Raw genomic sequence first — 24,739 nt, 5'->3', positions numbered from 1 at the left:
CGTTGCTCCACATGTAACTCTTGAACGAAAGCAAATATTTAGATCAGCGTTTCCCAACCGGTGTGCCGCGAATGGGTCGCTGGTGTGCCGCGAGGAAATCGAAACAAATTATTAATTCTATAGGAATCAAATTGCAAGACATAGGGGAAATTGTATATTTGTATTTCACATTACTATGAACCTCTACTATGAATCTACAATTTTCTACAATTTTAAGTTTCATACTGACTTACTTTTCTGTACATTTTTAATGTTAGAAAACGCATTTATCATTATCATGACCATTATTGCTTCTTTATTGTTGCAGACTATTTCGTAACTTGAAATTTTAACACATGATTCAATAAATTCAACAAAGCAAATATGCATACAAATTACCTACATTTGTGTTTTAAAAGTATAGGAGATTTGTTTATTTATTCGTTATTTAGTGATCTTCCCTTTTAGTTAAAGGTTAGATACAGTTTTCGAAAGAGAAGGTGTATTTTTTAAAAACCCGAGTCCTATATTTCATTGCAATTGTTTACAATTTTAAAATTAAAATGAAAAATAAGCATAATGATTTACCAGGGGAAAAAACAGTGATCGAGCAGCTTTCTTCTCTGTAAGATCAGTAATTACATAAAAATACTACGGTATTTTATATTTACAAATAATAATAGTAATTATATATATATATATATATATATATATATATATATATATATATATATATATATATATAGGTGTGCCGCGAGAATTCAAGTTATACCTATAGTGTGCCACAAGTTGAAAAAGGTGGGGAAACGCTGATTTAGATTTTGATTTTCGCAACAGATAGCTAGAACGAATTTCTCGGCCGAGATCGTTAATGGAGTCAAACCATTAACATTTCCACGAGTAACGGTTACCATTCACGTTCCGCATAGGAAACTGTTTTCCCTAGCTTCTATGCAACCTGTAGTGTACCAAAGAAATGTTGGTTGCCTATAATAAAAGGATGTGTAATTTTTCTCACAGCAAATTGCTCCTCCGAATATCCCATGTACGGTACGGAATCGTGTGATTCTCTTTACTATCTTCAGCCGAGTATATTAATCTAGTATCCTAGTGATGCTGTGGACTGTAAAATATAGCTATTTATTTTTCCTTTAAATGGAGATTTACCATCATCTTATCCCTTAGCAGTTTCATTGTTTTATAAAAATCATAGAGATCTTTTTACGAAGCCTTCTTGGAGTGTTTTCTTTTAATTGAGGGGGAAGGGTTATGACTAATTTTAACTCTCTCATTACCACCTGACTCTAAACCGAAGCACTGAGGATAATTGTGAGGCCATGTAACTACCGAAGCATCGAGGTTCAGAAATATATGCAATATCTCACCAAAATAAAGTAGTTTTAAACAAAATTTATCCTGGAAGATGCTTTGTTTTTAATTGGGGGATTTCTACCCCTTATTCTGTACTAATTTCAACTCCATGCAGTGTAGGAATGAACTTGAGACGAGATGAAACTGTACGCATAAGAAAAGTAACACAAGCCCGAATTTAAAAAAAATGTTTACTGGCAAAATAATGGATATTCATGATGGACTTATTTTGGCACAATAGAATTATAAACTAAACTAATAAGAAGTTCTAACTAACTGATCAATGCACAGACCAAAGATACAAACTTAAAATATGGACAGTAGCTACATAAGTTTTGTGACGTAAAGTACCACTAAGAAAGAATTTTTGGGGTGGTAAATTCAATGTAGAAGTTAGGGAAGTGGAAATGGGGGTTACCGTTATTATAATCAGATCTGCATATTTGGCAAACCCTTAAAATTAGAGATATGAAATTTGGTACTTGAATTTTTCATTTAAAATAATTATTCACCACGTTCTAGTGGTTTTTGTATGTGTGTGTGTTCTATATACTTGACCTAGAAGAGAAGGAAAAGGGTGAAGGTGGTTCACTAAGAACCCCATACGAGTATTTGAATTTTGTGTGACACTTCAAGCGCAGGAAGTGCCTGCAGTAAGACGTGGAGACAATTACTAGTTTTGGAATAAATCTCATAACGCATTGTACTCTTGCTGTAAATAAATGTATAGGTCAATGTTACTTGTTTCTATGTTTTAGAGTTTTGTAATTTTGGACATAATTAAAGCCGTCTGGAACTGCCACTCAATGTTAGGTGAAGTGCAGGAAACCCAAAAAAGTTAATGTGGGAACAGACTCGTTCACGCATCACATAATCTATTGTTTCGGAAGAGCTGATTAAAATCAGAAGCTTACAGGATGGGGCGTATTTATCTTCTTTCGCACCATTTGTACTCAATAAAACATTTACAATCCTCGTGGGAAACAACAAGGAAGTTGTTTATCATTTGGAAGTAGCATCTATACATTCCATCCATTCAAATGCAATGAAAAATGTGGCAAACTAAATCAGCACCGACACGAAATTCCCACATGAGTCAGTCACTGGAAGTAAACAATTACCATGACTACGTATACGGACATGTTAGAAACAAGACTATTCTAAGCGAAGGACATTGGAGAATAGCCCGAAATTTTGATGTTGATACTAAAGAACTTTGTCTTTAGTTTCTGACCACAGGAATGTTCGAGTCTATTTTCTAAGCGAAAATACTGATAGAAAGCTATAAGAATATGGAATGAAAAAAAAGATAAAAAGCAATTATGATTGAAACAAAACAATCTGTACCAAGTACGAAGATTGAAAGCAGAAAGTAAAGAGGGGATAAACTTTGGTATCCAAATGTATTATTAACCGCTTTAATGAGGAGCGCGTCTTTAGACGTGATAAAAGGCAAAGCTGAATCGGAGATAGCGTCTACAAACACGCGTCTCAATACTCCGGGACTGCGTCTAGAGACGCAATATTTTGGATTTTTGCTTGGGAGCTTGGTATAGTTCTGCCATCTAGTGTGATTTTCTTTTACCTGTAACAGCACAGAAGCCCTCACTATCTCTCTCTGATACAAAAAAAAAAAAAAAAAAAAAAAGGATTACTGAGATGCCACAAATGGAACTGGTCTAACGTAAAAGTAATAAGAAAAAAAAGTTAAGTTGCACGAAGATTTTGACCGTATCATTATTCTTTAGCATCAAAATGCACATACAAAAAGTGGCTAGATGTAGAGAGATTTTAGTGCGCACATGATCATATTAAGAATACGTATTTCATGCTTGTACTTTACTAAGTGGTGAAAACACTTTTAATTTTCTTTGATTAAATCATATAGATATCAAACAGTACTCCAGATTTATACGAAGCACTTGCATTCATGTTATTACTACAAAAACGTACGTAACTTGTGAATTATGAATAATTTACTATTGGTCAATCTTAAAAAAGGGATAAAATTGTTTCTGTTAATACAACCGAACGGCCGGGAAATAAAATAAAAATGGTACTGTCCCCTACAAAAAAAAAAAACTGTTTATATATAGTCTGTCTTAAGATATGAGATGCGTACGAGAAATTAAAAGCAAGGATATGAATGACGAAAGAAGCATTTAGGAGTAAATAAAGCGGGTAGGTTGCTAAATAAACAGTGTAATTACATGTTTTGTGTGGAACATTGTATTCTACGGGAGCAAATATGTGGACCCTACACAAAACTATGGACACTAAAGGCTTTCGAAATGTGGGTATGGAAGAAAATGGGTTGGATCGAACGGAAAGTTATTAGAAATAATGAAGAGTATAATGATTTGAAAAATAATCAAAAAGAAGTAAAGAAGCTGATTGGGACATTATTTGGGAAAAAATTGCATCTAAAAGATCTGGTGGCAGGTCAAAGAAGAAGAAGATTATAAAAACAGATAACGGTTAAGCCAAGATAAAGAGGTTAGCTGTGATTCGTAACACATAAATGCTTTCTTTTCAGTTTACAGCAGGTGACAGCAATGATACCAAAATGCTTATTGAGATAAACTTTATTTTCATTAATGTGTGACCCTGCCTAAGGGTTAGAGCATTCAGCTTGTATAGCCATATAGTACAGTACAACTGTAAAATATTAGAAATAGTAGTTATTAATTTTTCATTATCTTCGTCATATATATATATATATATATATATATATATATATATATATATATATATATATATATACAGGGTTATTCAAAAAGAAAGAACAGATTTCAAACATTTATTTCTTCCAAACTACAAAAGATAGAAACATGATTCGAACGTTTGATTAAGAAAAGTTTACAATTTATTGTTCGTAATTATGGTGTGCATTCAATATGAGCACCGTATGTTACACGACAAATGTCAAAACTGTGGCTCATTTCTTGCCACACACGAATCAGCTGGTCTCTAGTTATCGAATTCACAGCTTCAACAATTCGATGTCGTAGACCTTCAAGAGTGTCAGGCATAGGAGGGATAAAAACACGGTCTTTAGATAAAAATCACATGGAGTGACATCTGGAGACCTGGGACGCCACCGGCGATAAAGTTGATATTCTGCTCCTCCTCTTCCAATCCAACGACCTGGAATGGTGCTATTCAAGTAACATCGAACGTGGTTAGAGAAATGAGGCGGGGCACCATCTTGCATGAAGATGAAGACATCTGAATCATCTTCAAGTTGGGGAAATAACCAGTTTTGAAGCATGTCTAGATAGGTTAATCCTGTCACAGTTTTCTCTATGAAGAAGAAAGGTCCATAAACTTTGGTTACAGATATCGCACAGAAGACGTTCATCTTTAGTGAATCTCTTTCATGTTGAATACCTGCCGCAGGATTTTCACTTGCCCAAATTCTAACGTTATGGCGATTAACTTTACCAGAAAGATGAAAAGTGGATTCGTCGGAAAAAATTAATCGTTGAGCAAAATTGTCTTCTTCCATATCACCTAACATGCTAATGCAAAATTCGTACCTTTTGTTGTGGTTGTCAGGATGCAATGCTTGTAATAACTGCAGTTTGTATGGCTTCATGTGTAGACGATATTTTAGAACTCGCCATACTGTTGGTTGAGGAATGTTAAGTTCTTTGCTTGCTCGTGATGTGGATTTCTTTGGGCTCCTTTCGTAAAGTGTACGAATACGCTCGACATTCTCGTTCGATGTGCGTGGACGTCCCGTGCTCTTCCCTTTGCAGATGCAACCATCTTCTACGAATTTTCGATGCCACTCGTAAATTTGCTTATGATGCGGCTGCGGTTGTTTATTAAATTGACGGCGAAATGCTCGCTGAACTACAACAATGGACTTAAGTTTTGCCAATTGTAGCACACAAAAAGACTTCTGTGGTGACGCCGCCATTTCACTACAGACAAACAACAACAAACAACAGCGCCAATGCGGCCGTGATTGGAACTTATATCCCGGCTGTTTAAATTGTAAACTTTTCTTAATCAAGTAACGTTCGAATTATGTTTCTATCTTTTGTAGTTTGGAAGAAATAAATATTTGAAATCTGTTCTTTCTTTTTGAATAACCCTATATATATATATATATATATATATATATATATATATATATATATATATATGTGTGTGTGTGTGTGTGTGTGTGTGTGTGTGTGTGTGTGTGATTTATTATCGAAGTAAATTATTTTTGTGATAACTTTTGGCTTAGAAATATTATTTTTCTTACGCCGGCTTATTTTTCATTGAAATGGTAAATTAAATGTTAAGCTTTACGATCACTAAAGGAAATGTTAAAAAGGAAATGGAATAGCATTTAGTTGCAAATGTAAGTTTAGGAAATTAACATTTGTATGAAATTAGGTTGTGTATTGTGTTTCTGTCATATACTAGTGAAAATAGACTTTGTGGATTCTGTAATTCAAATTCCAGTTTCTTTACAGTGTTACGGATTTGAATACATAATGGAAAAATATCCATATGAACACACAGAAAACCAGCTTTTAGCTTACTCAATATGAAGAATGACAAAGTCCATACTTTTCTTTTCTCGTGTTTGTTCGATATTTTTCGCAGCAATCGAAGATTTAGCATAGGTAATATCATGCATTCTTCACCACCGATCTACGTTTTTATGTTTTCATTCAAGACCGTTCATATCCGTTGCTGTACGGCATCTAAGTATTTCAGAAGTAGGTATTACGAATACAATTTGATCCGATTAACATTAATTTGCCTTTCGGAAATGGACTTCATTTGTAAATAAAAGAGTTCTTCGATTATTTCTTTATTAATTTCTTTAACCAAGTTCGTAGATGTTGATAAATTCTAAGCTTTTTTTAAACCTAAGGTCATTTGAACCTTTTTTGTTATATGTAGTGTAAGGAGAAATTATCTTCCAAGGAGCAACGTTGGCTCAGTGGTAAAGCGTTCACCTCTGGTGCGTGGGGTCCATGGTTCGGTTCCAGCTCGCGCCAAGTGAGCTTTGTGGTGGACACACACCGAGTGTGTGGTTTTTCTCGGTGTTCTCCCGTTTCCTCCCACTTTATTCATTTCACCATTGATTTATTCTTCAACATCACCGTCTCCTTTAGCCTAGCCGTCATAACCGATGGACGTAAAACTAAAAGATTTCATTTCATCTCACATTATCTAAACTTGTTGCACATTTGCCTTGCATACAAGAGACTAACATAGATCTTTCCCAAATCCAGATGTTGCATCTTTAGCGAAAACAAAAAACGAAGAAAGTGAGATTTTTTGAGAGAAAGAAGAGAAGAAAAGACACATTACGTGTATCGACCACAGAAAACTGCGTGAGTCATCGTTGTTATTAACCACGGTTCAGAGGAAGTAAGCAGAAGGGGGAAAAAAACTAAACCCACCTTCGCCTAGAGGAGAAAACTGAATATATATATGAAAAAAAAATCTTATAGAAAAATAAAAAAGAGTAGGGCTTTCACATGAATTAGCCCATGCATGAATCTGTAAAAGGTTACTGAACGCTTAAGATGTGTCCGTTCGTTCCTTATGCATAAGCACATATCTCTCCACAGTACACATAAAGATACAAAACACGCACTTGGAAATTTTCAAACTGTAGCTACTTATTTACAAGGTCACCTTTTTCTGTTACACGTTGATAATATTTGATGTACTGTATATATGCAAACATATGTATGTACAAAAATATGTTTCACAAGCACGGTACTCATGCGCATAAGCGACTTGGAAGAATACACGGAAAAAATATACATATATACTGTTTCAAGTGTGAGCATGAATATGGTCACTTGAAATTCTCCTTTTGAAGGTTAGAAATTGAAAGAAAAAGACTTGTAATAATTCAACGGTTTTTCAACAATAGGCTTCATACCAGTGTTCATAGGTTTGCTGCTGAAAGGGACGTTAAACTCGAAATCAACAAGAAAATTTCTCTCGACTGACACAGAATTTTCCCTTTTCTTTTGAAATTTTCCCTAGTTTCTTGAGTGTCCAGTTCCCATGACAGAACTTATGCGATAAGATTAATTTTGCTATATTAAAGAAATTGCCAACTACATTTATTTTATTCATTTACTACTAATTTTTTCCTTTTCCTTCATTTTTTCCTTTTAAAATTACACACAAATACACCCAGCTGACCCACACACTCTCTCACATATACAAACTATTGATATTTTATTGGTTTATTGCTGAAGAACAAAAAAAAAATCTGGTCAACCAGTGAGCACGAGAATTTCCCTGAACTTTTACGTTTTGTGGAAAACTTCCCTTTTTTGCCAAATTTACCATCGAAATTTCCCTAGATTAGGGGAATTTCCCTCAAACTACGAACACTGTTTCATACTGAATTCAGCAGACTTCCACCTATCATATAAATGTTGTCTCCTGAATAAATTTTCCGATTCACTGTATAAAATTGTTTGTAAACATTGATTTTTTTAATATATGTTCACTTTTTACTTATTTATTTTGCCTGGGAAATTTTGAGCTTTTTTTAAAAAAAAAATCAGTTTTAATAAAGAGGATTGTTGGAATGAAAAGAATTTTAACGAAAAAGGTATGTTCCACCTTTCTTATTCTATTGTAACATGAAAAAGGTTTACTTACAGTATTCCAAAATAAATAATACTACTAATAATAATAAACGTGAAAAGTTCAAGAAAACAAGAATCGATTACTCCATAGAAAACGAAAAAGGCAAATCGGTGGACGGAGTCGGTTTTCTAGTTCCAACTAATTGCTTACAGAGCTGTAATAGTACTATTCAACGACAAAAAGATTTTAGTAAAATATTTAATAGTGATACCAAGAATTGTTCTAAAAGTTTTGATTTTGTGAAAAATACCATTTGTAATGTATAAATATAATAATGAAAAATGAAATGAAATTTTTAAGTTTTACGTCCCACGGTTATGCCGGTTAGGCTAAAGGAGATGGTGATGATGAGAGGTGAGTGAAATGGTGGAATGAAGAAAGTGGGAGGAAACGGGAGAACCCCGAGAAAACCCACGAGCACGGTGTTTGTCCACCACAAAGTTAACTTGGCGGGGGCTGGGAAAATATAATAATAATAATAATAATAATAATAATAATAATAATAATAATAATAATAATAATAATAATAATAATAATATAATCAGGGCTTGAAAAATCCACTCACCTGCATCCTAGTAGCGAGTACTTTTTTACATTTAACGAGTAAAGTCCGATCAATCAAAAACGTGAATTCAAGAATAAATGAGCCGTTCCAGGTCGAATCAACACAATTTGAAAAGAAAATTTACCTTACCATCTCAGATTGTCATTAAATTTTGCACAGGGGCCAGTGGTTCTCAACCTAATTCCTATCACAATCCCCATTTTATCACATCCTCTTGCCAGCAACCCCCTTATAATTTCAGGTTTGTAATAAACTTGTGTAGGATTTTTAATATACCTATTGCGGAGATCTCACGATATCTTTATATTTCTATAATACTACGATCCATTTCTTGTACATAGTGAGTACAGTAACTTCCCTAAAAGCGAATGGATTAAAGCCAAATTTGGTCAGTTCATTCATATTACAAATAGCGAATCCGATCCATAATACTGTTTCAAAATGGAGGCCATTTGAAAATTTCATAACTTTCTTAATTTTGGTCATATAATAGAAAATAGTGATTTTTTAAGTATGATTTTTAAAAAATTGGACAGTTCTTAAAAAGGTTAAGTATTTTAATTTTCGAGAGGCTGCCCGTTTGAGTTACTTCATACTGCTGTGAATTTGGTACATTGTTGTGTATATGTTCAGTATCACCAAAAACTGTTTAAAGCAACTTGTGTACATTTAAAATTTAGGAAACAAATAAAATCCCACACCAAAAATCTATCTTTTAATATTCGCTCACACACAAACTGAACAACTCTGCAAACAACAACAACAACAAAGGATCCTAAACAAAAGCAATTCCTTTTATTCCCGAAAAACAATTTGTCCATTGTCGATTTATCAACAAACGCAACGCAGCGTCATTACCTCATCACAAAACTGAAAAAATAACAAATTCTCAGTTTCATATCGTGCTCTTTCATTTAAATTGATTTTTAAACAACTCTGCACCCGTTGAAAATGTTTAGTAGACCAATTTTTTGTTTTTCTTAACAGTATGTATAAAAATAAAAAATATACCTATTAGAACAAAATTCAAAATAATATTTAAAAATATTTCCGGTATTAGATTCTAATTATATGTATCTCTTCTGCTTATCTTCGCGATCCCCAAGTTGAGAAACCCTGATATAGACTTTAAAAATACCAAATTTCATCTTTATATATCAACCAGTATTGTAGATAAGGCTATATAAATTTTTTAAAAAATGTCCAAAATAGTATGTGCAATGTAGTTTGAAATTGGAATTGCGGCTCTCATAATACTACTACTACTACTACTACTAGAGAATTGGAGAGCTGGTTGCGCTAGAGAGCTGGTTGAGATGACATTTTACAGCATTTTTCATGCTCCTTCCTGTGGTATACACCATCGTATGCGCTAATACAGGATTGTTTTCTCAAAATCAAAATTTTACTTCTAAATTTTTCAAAAAGTACATACTATTTTAAAAATTTGAAATTAATTTCATGAATAGATAGTACCTAGGTACTGTTGTAAAGCACTTGTCAAAGTATGAATTTGGGATGATAATGGGTTAATTGTTTTTAAAAAATCAAAACTAACGCTAGAGTTTTCATTAATACCATGTCCAAAGTGATTGTCGCATATCTATAGCTGTCTTATTGTAAGAATATAATTTGATAATGATTTTGCAGGGTACTTTAATACTGATACTATCTGTATAACCGGAAAATGTCTATTTGTGGTAAATTTCATAGGAAAAGAATTATAAATACAAAAATTAGAATGAGTAAAACAAAATGTTGCTAAATGGACAAGAACATTTTATTTTCGTTTTATTGTTCTTATTTACTGCTCTTTTGACATGAAATTTGCCACATACATGTCTCTGCCGATTATACACATGCTAACATTATATTAAAAAAAAATACCTGGCGAATTCGTTATCAAATTATTATAATCGTACAACAACGTACATATGTAGCACTGGTACAACAGGTGGGCTGGTTTAAACCAGGTGTTTAAAAAACAATTAGTGTAAACAAAAAAAATCAAAAATGCCACAAATCGTGTAAATTTTATAGTGACGTTTCCACATATCTCGAATCATCTGTGTTAGTTGAATCCAATTTTCGCTCTGTAATTAAGGGATCCCGATGAGCTCACAAAATTTCTTAAAGCTGGAAACAGAATAGTGGTTCAGATGCCACTTTAAGTAACACGTCAAATCCTACATAACCTCGCTGTTACATAAATATGTTAAGCCTAAACAAACCAAACGAACTGGAACAGCTTTAGCGAATAGGCTCGAGCCTATCCAAAGATTTTGAAAAATATAAACGTCTAAAAGATAATAAATACAGATTTACTGCAAAGGAACAAATCCTATCATTTATATTTTCAAAAAAAAAAAATAAAATAAATAAATAATGGCCTACTCAAAACTGAAATTCTGAAGCCGCCCCTGCTAACGAAACAGATTCTATCTTATATATCTCCTTGCCTGAATGTCTGTTTCATATTTATCAATATTTTTAACTTTGCTTAAATATATTGACAAAAAGTAGGCAAACTTTATCGACTACATCTGTAGCTTATCAATTGGGCTTTTTAATTTTCTTGAATGATATCTCATGCTAAATTTTTAAATTTAAAATTCCAATATTCATTGTTGTAGCACACTGATTATCAGAGACGTACGCAGGAATTTATTTTTGGGGATCCACAGCTTTACAGGGGGTTCAAATGCAATATGAGAGCAAATTGTATTAAAATTTTCAGATGGTTTGCAGGGTTGGGAGCAGGGGCGTAAATAAGGGCCCCGTAAACCCCACATTTCGGGGGCCCCAAGCCATCAGAGGGCCCATAAATCGTGAAGTGGGACATGAAGAATGTGCCCCACTCCACGCTTTCTACGGGAGGGTCCCCAAGCCTTGAGTTACGCCACTGGTTGGGAAGTGCCAAAATCTCCAAACAAACTTCAATTAGAAGACATATCATGCTATGTCACAGCTGTTTATAAAGGAAATTGGCGGTTCGGGTATGTTTTACAGAAAAATGAACTTCATGAAGTAAAAATATTAATAAATTTTTCATCCACCAGAGCCATCTCCATCATTCTCACATCCAAGAAATGCCGATGTTCTGTGGATGTTAGTAGTGGACGTTCTGCAAAAAGAATCCTGTAACACCCACTGGAAAAAGTTATGTTCTTGAAAGTGATGTATGCCGAACAAATGTGGCTTTTTCAATCTTCAAATATTCAACATATCCTACTACTTATTAAAAACTTTTACTATGGATTCATCTATACTCTTTCTTCAAGTAAGTGTTCAATTTTATTTTCACAGAAATGTAAAACTTAGCATTCTTGTTTATTACCCTACGTACAGAGTATTCTTGAAAAATCAGCTGTTTTGATTTTTTTTTTTTTTTTTTTTTTACAATGAACCCAAATTCATATTTTGGCAGGTGCTTTACAACAATACTATCTATTCATTGAATTAATTTCAAAATTTTAAAATACTGTATGTACTTTTAGAAAATATTTGAAGTAAAATTTTGATTTTGGAAAACAAATTCTGTATTAACCTATATGATGATGTATACCATAGGAAAGGACATAAAAAATGTTGTAAAATGACACTTCAACCAGCTATCTTGCTCAATTAGGAGAGCTGTAATTCCAATTTCAAAATTCATTGAAAATGCTATTTTGGTGATTTTTACAAACTTTACATAGTCCTATCTTCAGTATCGGTTGATACATAAAGTTGAAATTTGGTATTTTTCTAAGTCTATCTAGAGGGCATCTATGTAACAAATTTCATCAAAATCTGGTGGGATTAAATCACTGTGTTGAATTGGTATGGAATGACCCATTGGTATGAATGTCGCCAGGGCCGGGTTTAGGATTGTGCACTGGTACACCCTTTGTTGTAAATCTACACGATCTAAAATGAGAAGTTAGCAGTGAAAATATCAAGACTTTCCGAAACTTTCTGCCATCATGTTTCGTTTAGGGCTTAAAAGAGAGCAGAGCTTTGCAAAAGCAATAGTTTAAGATACTTTTCTGAAGTTTGAACGAAAATGATTCACCAAGGAAAACAAAATAAACCCTAACATTTGTTAAGTAGGGAAAAAGCAGAAGCCAGGAGAAGAGAACATTTTTTCCTGCACATCTTTGCAACCCTCTTTAAAATACTTCCTCCTCCGTTCTATGTACCACTGTTGCCAGGGGTAAAGAATATTGTCATATGTGTCACTTTGAAGAGTTTCAGTATGATCAGTAGTTATTGGTGCAACCCCCTCAGAAAATCCTGGATCCGACCCTGGATGTCACACTTTTTTTTATTTATTTGTAAGACACATACCAATAAACAAAATTTTTTAAAAAATGTACTGATATGTTTACTATGTCGCAATTTTTTTTTTTTTTTTTTTTTTTGTATAAACATTGTAGCTGCAAAATGGTCTGGCTAGTAGATTTTTTGGCTGGTGAGTACTTGTAAGCACGATTTTTCAAGTCCTGATAATAATAGTAATAACTATTATCATCAATTAGTAACGATTTAACAGCTAGTGACACATTTTATGTAGCTGTATACATGAAACGTATTTCTGCTAACCTAGCACTTAGTAAAGTTCTTGAAATTCTAGGGGAACATAGTTAAAAACGCTACATTCAAGTTTTCTGTTTCGAACATACTAACAAGATCTAACAGTAAAGAAAGAAGTTATGTGTAAACTAACACCGTACATCATTCTATAAACTGAACTTTTTATAGGTTCTAACATAGCTGAAGCTCTCAAGGAAGTGTTTCCTGACTAGATAACGACATGCAAGCGTAATTTTATACCCAAAAAATATTTTGTAGCTGTTTTTTTTTTTTTTTTTTTTAATTTATGGTTCTCTTTCCTTGACTGCCAATTAGAATTTAGGCAACCCGTAAAACACATATTACAAGATGTACAATTTTGAGACACTTGACTAGCCGCTTAGGCAACCAAAATCACACGTATGGAAAACTGTTGTTACATAACTTAAATTTGGTGGCAACGAATGACATGCCAATTTGCAAACAAATCAAAATATGTAGCCAGGTTAATACTCCTAACTGACCGAAATCTTAATACTTCCTTTGACCCTTCGGGATTGAACACAGGTCTCACAAGTAATGAATGTTGTAAAGACACTTTTAAAAAAATGCAGAATCATAAGTCTTATAGGAAGACAAAAGTGATACTCGAATGAAAATATGATAAAAAGTCCCAAAAGCGAAACTTTCCAGTTTTTTTTTTCAAAATGTGGGTTTTTAGGAGGAAACACCTTCATCAGCAAAAATTCGCCTTATTTGTATCTCTAATGTAGGACTATACAAATCAGTAAATATAAAATGAGAAACGAAATTTTTCACTTTAAGGCTAAGGAAGACGATAATTAAAGCAAGTGAATTGTGATGGAAGAATTGCTAAAATAAAAAAATTAAAAAGTGTGAGGGAACGGCAGTATCCCGAGAAAACCCACTGACACGATGTTGTCCACTACAAACTTGCTTGGGCCGGGAAACGAACCAGGGACCTCACGCACCAGAGGCAAGCGCTCTACCACTGAGCCACCGTGCCCCATAGTAATATAAAATAAGTGCATAAACGGCAATCGGGGTCCCACTTGGCTGATCACAAATTACCTAACTGAAAGCAGGGTGCTTGGCTAAGCCTTTCATAGGATGACAAACCTTTAACAAAAAATTCTCTATTTGATTGTGAATACAAGTCTATAAAACGAGGAGGAGATGAGAGAATTTATTTCATCCTTAATATAGCTGTGTTTACACCATGTAGGAACACAAACGCTACAGGCATCTCATCTCTACTATTATTAAGATATATTTTCTTATTATTATCTCGTAAATATTCATATATATTATGTTTCTTTTCACACACAAAATTCAATGATGGAAAAGCCAATCTTGCGGTATTACACTGAAGTTAGGAACAACCTTCCAATTTCGAAAGCATACTACAAACTGTGTATTTAATAGACGAAATTGCTGTACAGAACCGACAATCTCTGGGTTGCTCTCTCACGGTCATACAGCTCAGCTGCTTCCTTCTTCCGTTGGCTCAGGCCAGGCACAGACCAGAGAATGAAGAACCGTTTCTTGATTTTGTAACGAAAGCGAAAACTTCTTTAAAACCAAACAAGCCCGACGGCAACTCCTGTCCAAGTCCAGACTCATCACACAATAATCACTTCAAGGGATATTTTTTTTTCTCTCTCTCCTTCTCAAGGATTCCTTCACATCAACATATCATCAACACTTCCAACTTTATAAAGCTTGTCAGTCCATCCACCCGCAGAGTAACAAAAAAATTGAATAGACAACCACTTCCTGATAACTACGTTTCTTTCTTTCGTCAACCAGATGATGCCATCGGCCAAACAAAACTGCAACGTTAAACTGTAGGAATTTATTACAAAGGAGAAACTGCACTGCAATTACATTTCCTGATCTACTCACTCAGCTTGTCGCCTTCTTCAGTCTTTACTGCTTCTAGCAACGACCAAAGAGCTCATTTAACAATTATGTCCTTTTTCTTTTTCTATTTCCTCTGCCAAGATTGATTATTCAACAAGCAGATGAAAAGAATAATGACTGAACGAGATCAGGAAAGTGGAAGTATTTTTACTTTCTAGCTGGAAGGTGCCTGCTATGTTTGCATCTTACTGGTAGTACTGTATGTTTCTAATGCTAAGATCTGCTGGACGAAGACCAGATTATCTTTATGAAGATTTGAATATATTCAAGAGGGCAATGCAGATGAACCCAAAGTGTCAGCACACACCTGTGATATGCTTTTCTTTTTCTTCCTTTTTTAAAAAAAAAAAAAAAACTCCCAGTAAGGGACAGATTCCCCGATGTTCGCCCAGCATCGTGAATTTCTTGAATTAGAGGAAATAAGTAATAAAAAGTAAAGTAAATTTCCCTCTTTTAGTGCAGCCATGAAGAAACGCGGGTTGTGTGGACATAAAGGCTCTACACTTTTTTGATTTCGGTTTCCACGGGTGTGTAAACAGCACCACATTGCTGCCTTTATTACTTCCCCAAATTAGCCCAGATATTTACATAAGTTACTACATATTTTTGTATCGTACTTAACCCTTATCCTTGGTCAAGTGACTAGTGCCTTTGATGCACGAGGTCCCGGGTTCGATTCCCGGTGAGAGAGAGAGTCGAACCTGCAACAGTAGTTTAGATCCCACTTTAAGCTGTAGGACTTTTCTTATATAACCTCCTTCCTGTTTTGAGATACTTTTGGGTTCTGACAGTGAGTAGGAACTAAATGAAAATATTAATCTGATTAGCAATCAGATTTTTTACCACCAGGGCCGCATCCAAGTGGGGGGTCCACTAGGTCTGCCCCCCCCCAAAAAAAAAACAACTTGGTAACTTGACATACATTTGTACACTTTCTATTTTTTTTTAAAAAAAACTATAGTTGTTTAATAGAAAAAAATTATTGGTGTAAAGATTTTGATCTTACACTTTATTTTTACGCACAAGGCAGTATTTAACAATTCTTATTGTCTTATCAGATGTGAAATAACACGGTTCACTACTACATAGACATAATGTCTTGTATATTGGACTCCCCTCCCAAACTTATGACCCCTCCCAAGAAAAAAAAATTGGATGTGCGCCTGTTGACCACGTACACCAAACACCAAGATACCCAAAGACTTTTATATGCTTTGCAATAGAAAGACGGCTTAATTATCACATCAAACTCGCAATTCTGACTAGAAATAACTTCATATTCAAAACCAAGTCATTTGTTTACATCGCCTTGATTTTCCCAGCGTAAAGATATCAATAAAACTTGCAGAAGTAGTTTTTTTTCTCTATCTCTCTCTTTCAACAATATCATTAAGTTGTATCGTCGGTTATTTCACATATAACAACAAGTTATCACGCAAGTACAAGAAAGATTTTTATCACGTACTGAGAAGTTACTTAAAAGGAAACCAGGGAACTACACCGGAGTAAACCGTTAACACCAGACAAAAAAACACAAGAACTTCCCAACCTATTTCCTCGTGGAATTCCTTGAAGAAGAGAGAAAGAAAGAAGGGAAATAGAGGAAAATGAAAGGATGTGACGTGAAGAAAAGAAAAGAAAACAAGTGCAGTCCGTCCACAAATCGTGATCTGAAGACTAGATCAATGAAGCAATCAATGGCCAAATGATCACATTTCCCACGAAACACAAGACAAAACACGAAAATGAACGCTATGGATCCAACCAAACACTGACGCTGCTGACAACCGGAAGTTCTGAACGTTGTTAGAGAGATTTCTTCTTCTAATAGGGAGATCAAAAACCAAAGAACATCACACTTCCGCATTGATCGAAGAAAACAAAAGACAGGCTATCTTTATTGTTAGTGAAACAAGTTTATTCTGCACCAGTTTTGATTGAACTATTGTTTATTAACTTATTAAAAGTGTACACGTACAAAGTTGCAGCACGAAAGTCCACAACTTACGATAGTTTCTCCTAAGAATACTGTCTCCTTATTAGATGATCCATTTATTATGTTTCCAATTACACAATAAATTTTTTTTTCCTTCACATTTTCATTTTGTATTAGTTTTACTGTGCCATTTTTAATTTATTCCAAAAATAATCTTCAATTTCAACATTCTTTCTGTTTTAAGTATCGTGCACTCTCCGAACAAAGCAGTAAGCGTACGCGCCTTTAGCGTGAGAGACCCGGATTCGATTCTCGGCGGGAGCTCATCTCGATCCACTTTCACATTAAGCTGTAAGTCCACGTTTTATATAGCCTCGCTGCTGAAAGGGACGTTAAATTAAAAATCAAATTAAATCTTTTTAGATGTCAGTTAATAGTTTAATTTGAAAGGTTTTCACTACAGTTGGTTTAGTAAAAGTAGATTACTGTCAGCAGCATTACGTACTTACTAACGTTAGACTAACTTTTATGACAATGATTAGATTGCTAAGGTAAACAACGCCCAATTAAAGACTTTTAATACAGATGTGTTGGTTTATTATTAGACAGGATTAGCGTCAATTACTCGCTTCACTGGGTTATTTTTTTTTAAATGTATCCATGTTCCATTAGTCAGTCACTTTTCACTATTACTAAAGCGCTCCCCCTCCCCCAAGTTTCGGGGCTGAATTTGGATTTAAACGGCATCGTCATTGTTCGTCTCAACGATCCCGAAAACTATGGACTCAACACCAATATCGGTCATTTATATATATATCTTCTTCTCTCTTCTAATTTGCACTATCAAAGTGAAATGACAAAAACCATCCCAGGGCCGTACCTCATATATGTTGAAAATTTGATCGAGATCGTTCAGGTGGTTCAAGAGTTATTAAGCCATAAACATAGTCACTTTCAATTTTATGTATATAGATAGATAGATAGATAGATAGATAGATAGATAGGTAGATAGACAGATAGATAGACTACACTTCCTGAGATCCTTAGGGACCTAAGACAACTCTTTCTAAGTAGATTAATGCTCGACCTACGTAACTACCCGGTCAATAATTACGCCACCAAAAGATGTTCACCGATATCCGTTGACAATTTGTCTTATATTTTTACAAATATGCACAGAACGTAATTTCCGTAATAATCCATGTTCTTACTCTAGTTTGAGACATTTATCGTGCCACTACTTATTCGAACAGCAATGTCCCACTTTTGGATCTCCAAATCTTGAAATCATAGTCACCTTACGTCTCCTCATATTAAATTTTCTGAACGAAATCTTGTTTAGAAGATGATTTACATCGACTAACGACTCTAGTAAAACCATAATATCAATGCGGTACACCTTCCTTCTTTACTTCCGTGACAAGACTCGTTAGTTCCAACGTTAAGTTCTACTTCTTATGTATGAATCGTCTCCAAGTGTCGCAGTCTTGAGTGAAATTACCCGAAGAGATATCCATGAAAGATACATACCTGCTGACGTCATCAAGTCGATAAGCCTCTCAAGGTCTGGACTGAGATTCCGTTCCTCTTCGTCATTAAGCCCGAAGTCTAAAGCGCGGAAAATGACTAGACCCAAACAGAATACCATCTGCAACAAAAAAACAAAAATAAATCTTAATTAATTTGTTTGTTCTAGTATATACGTAATGACTTCAATGTTTTCTTTAATATACCTATTGTTCCATAGTGCACTAGCAATTTGACAATACTGTAATTAACTCTGTGATTTAAGAAATCCAGTATCAATATCACGTTAGACAGTGGATTCTATTTTGTGATAATCTAATCTAGTCTTAGTTGTAGAAGCGAGATTTGACAAGTGAGATTTTCCATTCGACACAACTTATAGTTAGGTTTATGCATGTACCATGATAACTTCCACGAAATCTATCCGATTTTAATTAAACCTGGCGTACACTATCTTTAATGTTTCCCAAATAGGTCTATTGCCTAGAGTTGAAACCAGTGAAAAAATACTAGAGTAAAGGGTAAGGTAAATTCAACCACAACATGTGTGTATGTGTGTGTGTTTATATTTAATTTTTCAGATAAAAAAAACTGTTTACTTGAGCAGGTTACGATGTGTAATGGATTATAAACAAGTATCAGTGTAACTTGTACACCACCTCAAGGAATTTGGTTTCTACGGCGTGCTATTTTCTGAATTAATATTGGCATGGGAAGTAGTAGTAGATTTCTACCACTTTTGGTTTCAGTAGAGAGATTAGAGTGTAGATTAAATATATTCTTGAAGCGCTTAATTAACTGCAGAAAACCGATTCTCGTACCTATTACCGTTTTTACTCTACCACGATCAATCTTAAAACCGGAAGCTCATGATTTATACCATTTCCGGTTTGAATAGGGAATTGAGAGAAGATGGTACCTATTCTTAAAATGCTACATAGATCTCTTATTGTTTTTCCTATGCAGATCAATACTGAAACCGGAAATTGAAGCAGATCTCTGTCACTTCTGGTTTTAGTAGAGAGTTAATATATAGAGATGAAATGTGTTTATGGGACTGCAGCAAACCGCTTATCGTTTATCTATTACCATTTTTGCTCTACAGTGGGCAGCATTGAAACCGGAAATGGTTTATTTCTATCACTTCCGATGGACGGATCACCTGCTAACTCCTGACCAAAATTGATGGTGATCTATCAAGTACTCCTCGAGTTTTTTTTGTCTCCCGGATAGACGGACAGGGTAAATATACAGGGTGTTAATGAACTATATCGACAAACTAAGAGGTGATTCCTCACATCAAAATAAGACAAAAAGTTCATATGGACCTATGGTGAAAAGGTGCATAGTTTCAGAGCTAGGGCTGTCCAAAATCACGAAAAAGCTTAAATTTCAACAGGCCCTATTTCGAATTCCAGAAACTGTGAATGGTGGTCCTTATCAACGTAAAGGGAGCCACACATACACAATCCAAAAGTGCATATTTCATCAATTTTTAATAAGTGTACAGGCTATTCCCTACCCGGTGTAATTCTCAGATATGCTCACAATAGAGTTTTCAGATATACCTTTATTTCAAGGAGGGTCCAAAGTAGGCAGGAGGTAAGCCTTGACAACAATGGACATCCAATGCTTCGAAGGGAAGTCGGAAGTGTTAGGAACCAGCAGCTCCATTTTTTTGTATGTGTGTGTGTATGTATGTGTGTGTGTGTTCGGAATAACGTATGATGCGATGTATTTCGTCACGGTGTATTTCACGTTTTCTTCACTTATAAGCGTGAAAGAACACATCCCAGCATGCGTTTTCCCGAGTACTAGACCATGCTGCTGACGATCCTTAACACTTCCGACAGCGTCCTAAAGGATTCCGTGTTCACTGCTATCAAGACTTATCGCTTGCTTACTTTGGACCAATCATAAAGTCAGAACATGTCTCAAAATTCAGTTAATGGCAAGTCTGGGAGTTTCACCCTTGCAGAGAATACTCTGTACACCCATTGAACATCAACGAAAGATGTATTTTTGGAGTGCGTATGCATGACTTCCTTTACGCTGATAAGGACCACCACCCACAGTTTCTCGGATTCGAAATAGGGCCTCTTAAAATTTGGCTTTTTCCCAATTATGGACAGCTCTAGCTCTGAAACTATGCACTTTTTCCCCATAGGTCCATATGAACTTTTTATCTTATTTTGATGTGAGGAATCACCTCTTACAGATTGTCGGTATAGTTCATTAACACCCTGTATAAAGGAGATTTGGTGAACCAAACCCCTGAAAAATAAATTTTAGAGGTTAGAATCTTGAATACTGCATTTTGACACAAAATTAATTTCAGATTGATTACAAGTCACTTATTCAAACTTTTGTTGAATTGAAAGGGAGGAGAAAGAGAGCAGAAACTGGGAAGACATCTGCAGAAAGGGTGAAATAATGTTAATATTACCATGTATTGGTTTCAAGTTGTTCGACATGAAGGACAAAATTTGATATGTTTGGTGCTTTTCTTCAGAAAATATGTCAACTTAGTATGAATAAATGTATCAAAGAGGAAAGAGGAAGTGAAAAAATATTGTCCTCGGTAACACGCAGGGCATTTAGTATTAATTATACAACTTAACCTTCAAATACATCGTTATCTATAATTACTTGTGTACATAAATCATGCAAAATACTAAAGAAGAATTTACTGTACAAGCTCACGCAAGAATTATTTTGAACATTTAATTTGCGATAAATTTGAGTTTTATGAAACACCGAGTTTGTGAAATGAAATCTTTCAGTTTTACGTCCTACGATTCAGCCGTGAAGGCTAAAGGAGGCGGTGATGATGAGAAATAAATGAAATGCTGGAATGAAGAGAGTGGAAGGAAACGGGAGAACCCCGAGGAAACCTACGCACATGGTATTTGTCCGCCACAAAGCCCACTTGGCGTGAGCTGGGATCGAATTAGGGACCCGACGCAGCAGAGGTGAATGCTCTAACACAGCCACCGCGGCCCCTACCGACCTTGTATATGATGCGTCTTACTATATAGACGTGTGCTCCAAATCACAACCGGGACTTGAACGCAGTACAATTAGCACGCCATAATTTAAGGTTAACTCTATAATTTCCCTCCACATTGTCTCACCTTCAAGAGACCTGGATTAGAGGAACACGCAACTGCACTCGGCTACTTTGCAGTAAAAACACAACTAAAACGCTAAGTGGATAATCAATAAAATATAATTGTTAGCTGGATGCATGTGATCTTTCATCTCATAAACATTTGCGACACGTGTATCTTCTATGGATCACTTTCTTCCTGTGGTAGTAGGGGTGAGGTGCGCTGTTTTGTGAGTACGTTCAAATGTCAACGCGCTCATCCATCTCACTCAACTCTACCTACGTACCGCTAGTTTATATCGGCCTCAGACCTTACCTCAAATTGTCCTATAACCATCAGAATTTTTTCTTTCAATTTTGTGATCAATCTATTTCCGATTATACATATAAATGTAATCAAATGTGATTTTTTTTTCGTACTTCATAAATATATATTTTATTACTAACACTGCATTCTGGCTCAAGTGGTTAATCATTTTAAAATTCACAATGAGTAGTTTGTTCTTAGTGGTGAACTTATTCCGGTCGATTTTCTCAAAATAAACTCAGGCGATTTAGTTCTTATTTTACAAATACATATTTAATTGCAAACATCACAATGTGGTGTAAGTGATTTCTCATGGAAAAGTCTACAAAGCATAGTTTATCCTTGGGGTAACATTTTTAAACAATTTTCTCAAATACGACGTAGGTGATCTTGTTTGTATTTCATAGAGAAATATTTCATTAACAATCCTATATAATGTGGCACGTTTCATCTTTAATGACGAAGTCTACAATATGTTTATTCTCGAGGATTTTTTTATGACCAGCTCAGCAACGCTACAATATAGTATAAGTAATTTATCATGAAAATATCACATGTGGTAGTTCATTATTGGGATAAGTTTTCTAAGTTTTTCGGAAACGTGGATTATAATTTAGTTCATATTTATAAATAAATGTTTCACTAATATCTGTAGATTTAACAAAAGAGACACTGACCAAAGCTTAAAACTTTACTTTATTTTAAATTATAATTTGTAACTGTTTCCGATATCTAGCATATCCTTCTTCAGACACGATCGAAATTAATGAAAATACAGACATATATATAAATGTCTGTATTTATATATATATGTCTGTATTTAATATATATGTCTGTATTGGATTAATTGTTTTAACAAAAGTGTCTCTTTTGTTAAAACAATTAATCCAAAGCCATGAATAGTCTTACTATCTGTAGATTTAATTTAGAAAATGTGAGCGGGAATCTTTAATGTGATGTTTCGTAACATTTATTAATTATTATTTGATAGATTGAGACTTGCAGTTCCGTAGGTAATGTTAATTTATTATCAAAAATACGAAGTCCCTGGCATTAGGTATGCATAATATAAAATATTTTTATAGGTGTGTCGTGGGACTTTAAATCACACAGCAAGTGTGCCAAAAACTCTAAAGGTTGAAAACACTTCATTATACACTGAGAAAAAAATGTAGGTGGCATACTTAAAAAGATAGGTCACATGCGTAATTCCTGTAGTTTTTGGACAACGAACAGCAGACGTATAACTGAAAACGCATGTTTTATAATACTTTCTGTATAAGTGTTCCATCTATACGTACTTTCCGCATAAAACAATGTAGGCGGTCAGGATCTCACATACAAATGGACGTATACAACATATTGCTGACGAAGGTAACATAAGTATATGCATGGGATATACGGGAAACTGTTAGATGTCAGACATCCTGCAACGGCATGATGTAACATCTAAGGGCAGTGCCTATGTAGCATACGGATAACGTATGCTCCGTATTGATTTCTATAGTAAGCAAGAGGATACCATATATTTGTATAATATACCGCTGTAGGAGAACGGATTTTTCTCTGTGTATACAGTTATTTACAAAATATTTATCGTTGAAGCAATTTTTGATTTTCACTCTCCAGTACACTACCCTTATAAAGCAGCTGCAACGCACAAAAAAACTCCCTGAGGGAAACAATCTTTTGTGGATAATGCTGCCAATGAGACGAGATGAGAGAGAACTTTCCTGAGGAGATAATATACGAGATAGAGCTCTTCCCATAGAAAAAACAGATATAGCCTACTCTTCGAGACGAGACAGCCCCAAATCTCGACTCACAGGCAACACAAGCTGGAATAAAATATCGTCTCGTCCTGCAATCTTACATCCCTATATTTTGTTGCAGGCCATTAAAATACTTTCTTCTTACAAAGTTTCCAAGTGGCATATGGTATTTCTGAAATTACAGTACATACGTATGTAAGTAACTGTTATTCCTTATGATCATTTTCCTGGTCAGAAGAATCACTTATGTAACACATGCCTCACATACAAATTAGGAAATGAAGTTTTTTTAAAAAATGAAATATTACTGAGGAGCTAACTGTGCTTCTAATATTCACCTTCCCCCAAAAAGAAACAATCATACATGATTGTTTTTTTAGAAGGAGAAGGGAGAGGAATTTTCAATAGTACTTTTGATGAATGTTCAATTGTCAGCAGGACACTTTTTGTTAAAACAATCTATGACTAAAAAAATATACGAAGGTAAGAGTGGCTGTACGTGATGGTACTTCAAGTATCAACTGTTAAATAAGGCATTGACGAAAAAAACAACAGCTACAGTACAGTGTGTATATATATATAAAGAAGCGCATAGTAAGTGTTTAAAAGAGGGAGAGATATTTTTTAATGTGATCATTAACTATATTTCTAGCATGTAACGGTGTTAAAATATCCTTCCGTACCTCGGTAACCACTTGTCGAGCTGAGCCTGGGTGACTCAGTCAGTTGATGGGCATCCGAACACCAGCTGATGCCTTTAAGGACTGGATCATTGACCTTCTATCACAAGAGGACATGCTAAACTATTGTACCATGTTCTTCCTTCAAGAGATGATAAAAAAAAAATCCTCTCTTGTATGAAGTACGGTCATTAACGCTGTAAATTCACCAATGAGTGAGACTTTTAGCGCATGGTTTATACAGTTCTGTAGATTCGAAGCGTGAAGTATTTTTTTCTTCTTTCTTATATGATGCTGCACCCGCTAATTTCATGCAAGGACTACTACCATTACATGTTCTTCCTACACTTGCTACGAGCGAAGCT

The 24,739-nt window shown here is 34.8% G+C and overlaps 1 protein-coding gene across 4 annotated transcripts in view; it reads right to left on the bottom strand.

Annotated features, from left to right (window-relative positions):
• spir (spire type actin nucleation factor) overlaps nt 1-24,739 on the bottom strand; it is a 521,502-nt gene that overhangs the window by 241,802 nt on the left and 254,961 nt on the right. For all 4 annotated transcript variants that reach the window (XM_081761349.1, XM_081761376.1, XM_081761357.1 and 1 more), the window contains exon 3: nt 18,510-18,627. In XM_081761349.1, the coding sequence (XP_081617475.1) occupies nt 18,510-18,627 (118 nt within the window). The remainder of the gene's footprint in view (nt 1-18,509; nt 18,628-24,739) is intronic.

The sequence above is a fragment of the Thermobia domestica genome, chromosome 1 (genome assembly GCF_964235325.1).
Source record: "Thermobia domestica chromosome 1, izTheDome1.hap1.1, whole genome shotgun sequence".
Lineage (NCBI taxonomy): Eukaryota > Metazoa > Arthropoda > Insecta > Zygentoma > Lepismatidae > Thermobia > Thermobia domestica.
This window is presented reverse-complemented; position numbering and strand designations above follow the sequence as displayed.